Below are 5975 nucleotides of genomic sequence, written 5' to 3'. Positions count from 1 at the left end.
ATCCCCACTCAGGGCCTAAGCCGTTGGAGAAAAAGCGGGATATAAAAGCAGAACATAAAATGTGGCCGGAGCGGACTCGGAACGTCGAGGCAGGAGGAATGTCGGCCGGGTCCAAAGCGCCCAAAGGCGGCGCTTGCGCACTGGAGAGCAACAGGTGTCTACCCCCGCGCCGCCTCTGCGGAGCCGCCAGCCGGCCTTTTCCGCCAGGCGGCTCACGTGGTGCCCCGCTCGGCGGGAGAGGAAGAGAGGCGCGCCTTCTCCTTTCCCGCGCGTGCTCGCGCCCCCTCCTCCTCCTCCTCCGCTCCCCGCCCCTAGATGCGCCAGGCGGCCGCGTGCACGGAAAGGGGGGCGCTTCCTACCTGCGCTCCTTCTCTCTGCAAAGCCCCGAGCCTGGAGCTGGCGCGGCGACGGCTGCCTGCCTGCCTCCCTCCTTGCCTGCCTGCCTGCCTGCCTGCCTTCCACTTGCCTGCGCCGCGCAAACAATGAGCATGCATGAAGCGGCGGCGGCGGCGGCGGCAAGTCTAGCTGCATAGAAAGGAAGCGGGGATCTTCTTCCTCCTCCTCTTCTTCCAGAGGAGAAGCCAAGGTGACCACCGCGCAAGAGGGCTCGTCTCGCTCTCCTGACTGTGTTGTGATCATATATATCTATCTGTGTGTCTGTGTGCCATCCATCTCCTCCATGCGTCTGCCCGGGTGGGGAGGTTATGCCGATAGCCGCCCCCGTCACCCTGCATGACATTTTCCTTTCCCCCCTTTTGTGTTTACCTGCCCCCCCCCTCACTCCGGTTTCCCCCGCTGCCAAGGTTTTGCAGCATCAGTGCCTCCAAGATCTATTTAAGCCCTGGGTGCTGATAGGCTGCCCTCCCCACTGTATTGGGACTTGCGAGACTTCTTTTCTTCTGTTAAATCGATTATATTTCAGGGCTCGCTGGTAATAAGCTCTCATGCCTGTTTGCAAGGTTACAGATTAACTAATTGCTCCGAAATGGTGGATGTGGATTTTTATGCTTCGAGCACCATGCTGCTTTTCGGTGTTTAAATAAAACTTGGGTGTCGTCTACGTGCGTGTGCTTTTAAAATCCTTATCTCCAACAGTTCTAGCCGTCGTATCGCATTTTATTATCGAGGGCAGGACCCTATAGCTCCGATACATGCAATTGTCCTTAATTATTTTGATATGAAGGAGCAGGTGGGGGCAAGTGTTGCTCTGATCTCGTTTGCCTTCCTTTCATTTTCCTTTGAAATCCTGTTTCAAATCCATTGTGTTTCCTCTCACCACCCACATTTTGTACAGTCATGTTTATGTAATGGGTGCCTGCCCGGTAGATTTAGGCTGTTTTACGGCAGGTGGGGGAGGGAGGGGGCTATTTTTTTAAAAAAAAAATTGCATGCTCCTTTAAAAGTGCTGTTTATCTGAGCAATAAAATGAAAAAATTGTCTTTTCGTTGAAGAGGACGGGTTTAAATATGAACGAAGACCCAACGGTTAATTTAACGTGGCTGCCTCCGGATCACTTAGAAGCCAGTCCGGCAGAGAATGTCACGGCTGCAGTCACCTCCCTGATTCCTGCCGGTGACCCAGAGCCAGAGTTCATAGTAAACCCCTGGGATATTGTCTTGTGTACTTCAGGAACCCTTATCTCCTGTGAAAATGCCGTGGTGGTCCTTATTATCTTCCATAATCCTAGTCTCCGTGCCCCTATGTTCCTCCTGATAGGAAGCCTGGCCTTGGCTGATCTCTTGGCAGGGATCGGATTGATCTTCAATTTTATCTTTGCCTACCTTCTCCAGTCGGAATCTACCAAGCTGGTCACGGTTGGACTGATCGTTGCCTCTTTCTCTGCCTCTGTCTGCAGCTTGCTGGCTATCACGGTTGACCGTTACCTCTCCCTCTATTATGCATTGACTTACAATTCGGAGAGGACTGTCACTTTCACCTATATCATGCTGGTTCTGCTCTGGGGAGCTTCCATTTGTATCGGGCTGCTACCTATAATGGGCTGGAACTGCCTGAAAGACGAGTCCACCTGCAGTGTGATCCGGCCGCTCACTAAAAATAACGCGGCCATCCTTTCTGTCTCTTTCTTGCTCATGTTTGCTCTCATGCTCCAGCTGTACATTCAGATCTGCAAAATCGTGATGCGCCATGCCCATCAGATCGCCTTGCAGCACCACTTCCTGGCCACTTCCCACTATGTGACGACCCGAAAAGGAGTGTCCACCTTAGCCATTATCCTGGGGACCTTTGCCGCTTGCTGGATGCCTTTCACACTCTATTCTTTAATAGCCGACTACACCTATCCTTCAATATACACCTACGCGACTCTCCTCCCGGCCACATACAATTCCATCATCAACCCTGTAATATATGCTTTCCGAAACCAAGAAATCCAAAAGGCACTTTGGCTCATTTGCTGTGGCTGCATTCCTTCCAACCTTTCGGCACGGGCGAGATCTCCGAGCGATGTTTGATTAAGAGAGAGGACGGACGTTCATTTAGCATTGTGTTACATGGCTTTGCTGCTTTCATTGCATTGTACATAACAGATTCACACTCGAGCCACAGGGAGTATTGACCTTTTTTAAAGAAAGGGAGGAAAGGAAAGGAAAACCCTGCTGACCCAAATAAACCATGTTGTGCAGTTTCAGGATCATGCCTAAAAACGAAATCACCTCTTTGCCAACTTTTGAGTGTTGCTTATATTCTGCTCTTGTTGGGGATGGGGAACTAATTCCCTTAGATCCAACTATTACTCCCAGGCTTCACCGTATCAGTTGAGAGGGGATGTTAGATGTAGATCTGATTTCTCCCTATGAGAGAAAGTTGCCCATGGGCGCCACTTGCAAGAACCCACTTGCACCAAAATGTAGGATGAGGTACACACTGAGTTCCTGTTCAGGAGCAAGCAAGTCCACAACCCAACTTACTTGGAAAACAAGTTCATTAACTTTAATAAGACTAGGTAAAGGTAAAGGGACCCCTGACTGTTAGGTCCAGTCACAGACGATTCTGGGGTTGTGGCGCTCATCTTGCTTTACTGGCCGAGGGAGCCGGCGTACAGCTTCCGGGTCATGTGGCCAGTATGACTAAGCTGCTTCTGGAGAACCAGAGCAGCACATGGAAACGCCGTTTACCTTCCCGCCAGAGCGGTACCTATTTATCTACTTGCACTGGCATGATTTGAACTGCTAGATTGGCAGGAGCAGGGACCGAGCAACAGGAGCTCACCCTGTCGCGGGGATTTGAACCGCCGACCTTCTGATCGGCAAGTCCTAGGCTCTGTGGTTTAACCCACAGCACCACCCACGTCTTAATAAGACTAATCCAGAGTAAATGGGTTGTGAATTTGTCTCTCTCTCTGTATTGTTTCTGATGTATTTAAGAGACACAGATCCACAGACTTGCATTTTAGGACACAAGCAAATGAGGTGCGCTGTGGTCAAGAGATAGTCATCCGCAACAGGAACTAGTGGCTTGAGATACCAGACTGGGGTGTACACAGTGGCCTGCAGTGGTGCTGAGATTTCACCACCACACAGTTTCATGCCAATGTATATCCACATCAGATGCGCGGGTTTGGTTCCTGTTCTATCAAGGGAAGCCGTGCAGAGAAGTTTGCCTAAAATGTGACCTCAGAAGTTACACCGTTTCCCATAAATCTCTAAATTAGCAAAAACTTAGTCTTTTCCCCAGTTGTTTACGCAACTGAGACCAGTTATGCTTTTTTTTTTTTTTTTTTTTTTTTTTTTAGTATTAAGAAAAATCCCTTTTGGTCTTCAACCTTGTTCACTTATAAGAGTAAGCTAAACCATGAGTTAGTGTAAGTATGCAGGTTCCCAGAGAAGAGATAGTAGCTGTTGTGCTCCTCTTCTGGTCCTCCTCCTCCTGCATTGCCAAGAGCTAAGCCATGGTTTGACTTAGCATGTCATCTGAACCCTGGAGTTGAGGTTTGTCCTGCTTCCGGCAAACCATTATTTTTAACCAGTGCTTTTCCCCCCTAGAAAAATAGGTGCCAGTACTCACCATGAAGTTGTTGCAGTAAGTGCCACACTTTTTAACAACAACAGAGGTGCCGGTACTGTGTACCCTTGAGTACCCCCTGGGGGGGAAAGCACTGGTTTTAACTAGTATTTCTTTGGGGGGGGGGGTTTACAGCTTGTGGTTTGTCTTGTGAGAGCAAACCATGATCCCATGTGTGGATAACACACCAAGCCAAAGAATAGCTTAGCTCAAAGCAGTGCAGCAGGACGAGAACAAGGGGAAGAGTGCAGAGAGTCTCTCAAGAACTTTTGCAGTTGTGCCAACCCATAGTTTGGCTTACCTTATGTGTGAACTGAAGAGTGGGCAAGAAACATTAACTCATGTTTCCATTAATGTTAACCAGTTTGCAAATCCAACAGGAATCTTCAATAGCTCCATTAGTGCTTGTGTTTATGATTCTGCACCCTAGACAGCTGATTTGCAATAACTAAAACAAAACAAATTCCTTCCAGTAGCACCTTAAAGACCAACTAAGTCAGTTCTTGGTATGAGCTTTCGTGTGCATGCACACTTCTTCAGATACCAATCTGAAGAAGGTATCTGAAGAAGTGTGCATGCACACGAAAGCTCATACCAAGAACTGACTTAGTTGGTCTTTAAGGTGCTACTGGAAGGAATTTGTTTTGTTTTGCAATAACTAAGACTGTTATACAGCAATAAAGCACAGAATACTCTGTTTTTACAACAGATCGATTTTTTTCAGCCAGCCTTGCAGTTAGCCACTTGCCCACTCACATTTGGTGAGAAATGATTTCTTCTGATCACATAGATTGCCAAACCCACTACTGTGACGTTTAAAATACACGACGGCAGGCGGATAGGCTGGTGAAAAAAATATTGGGGCTGGTAATTTTTAAAAAATATATATTCATCTTCAAGGCTGCAAGAACAATTCAATGAAACAACATGCTTTAAATTCAGCATTAATCTCAACCCAGGACAACTTGGTAAGATTTGTCACTGACATTTGTATGTTTTACATGAGACACACTTTGTTCTGCTCTGGCCTCCAGTTCTGAAATCTGACATTTTCATGTTTGAGTGCATGAGCTCAGATTGTCATTCCGAATAATGAAATGTGCACGAAACATTTTTTTTTTAAAAAAAAAAACATTTTCTAGTGACTCCCCCCCCCCCCCCCCAGTTTTGAAGCACAATACTGTATTCATATAATTCCATTTCATTTCAGGATATTAGCTCTAGTGTGAAAGATGGAGGTTATTGTAATGAATAGTTAAGCGATGGGCTGTAGTGGAAGACAACGTGTTGTTGTTTTCTGCACTTGGAAACATTTATGAGGGGGATGCTCATGCCAGAAAGGGTATTGTAAGTTTTGGATTATAAAAAAAATCTATAAAAAAGTTTTTTTAAAAATTAAGCAGTATTCTCACGTGGACTTAAGAATGCAGTGGTTTTCTGCCTGTGGTCTTCCAGATGGTGGGCTTCAACATCTGTCAACCCCAACCAGCATGACCAATGGTTAGCGATGATGGGAGCTGTAGTCCAATAGCTTCTGGAAGGCCACAGGTTGCCCACTACTGCTTTACTGGCAGCTTGGCCTGTTTTAATGAAATGTAGGCATTTGTATTGCTTTCTGAGCCAAGGAGGGGAGATTCTTAGGGTATGAATCCATGAGAGGCCCAGCCATAGACATCTCTGCCCTATTTCCCAAGCCATCAGAAGGGAGCAAATCTGGGTTTTCTGGCTAGGAAGGGGAATATCTGAGCAGCTCTGCAGAACTCAAATGAGAGCCTCTTTTCTCTTTTATTCTAATTGAGACTGTGCCTTTAATAAAGGGGCAGCCAATGTGGTTCCCTCTGGATGTTGTGACCTCCAATTCCCATCCTCCTTGACCACTGGCCATGTTGATGGTGGCTGATGGCAGCTGGAATTCAGAACATCTGAAGGCCACCATGTTGGCTGCCCATTCTTTA

General features: G+C 47.2%; 1 protein-coding gene across 1 annotated transcript; it reads left to right on the top strand.

Moving 5' to 3' along the window:
* Positions 1–210: 210 nt before the first annotated feature.
* On the top strand, positions 211–3546 carry GPR12 (G protein-coupled receptor 12). Its single transcript, XM_081860674.1, has 2 exons — positions 211–586; positions 1452–3546. Exon 2 carries the CDS (start codon positions 1467–1469, stop codon positions 2469–2471), a length of 1005 nt encoding a protein of 334 aa, XP_081716800.1. The 5' UTR covers positions 211–586; positions 1452–1466; the 3' UTR covers positions 2472–3546.
* Positions 3547–5975: the final 2429 nt, after the last annotated feature.

The sequence above is a fragment of the Podarcis erhardii genome, assembly GCF_964252035.2.
Source record: "Podarcis erhardii genome assembly, chromosome: 4".
In the NCBI taxonomy this organism is placed as follows: Eukaryota; Metazoa; Chordata; class Lepidosauria; order Squamata; family Lacertidae; genus Podarcis; species Podarcis erhardii.
Note: the sequence above shows the minus strand (reverse complement) of the source record. Positions and strands in the feature narration are given on the sequence as shown.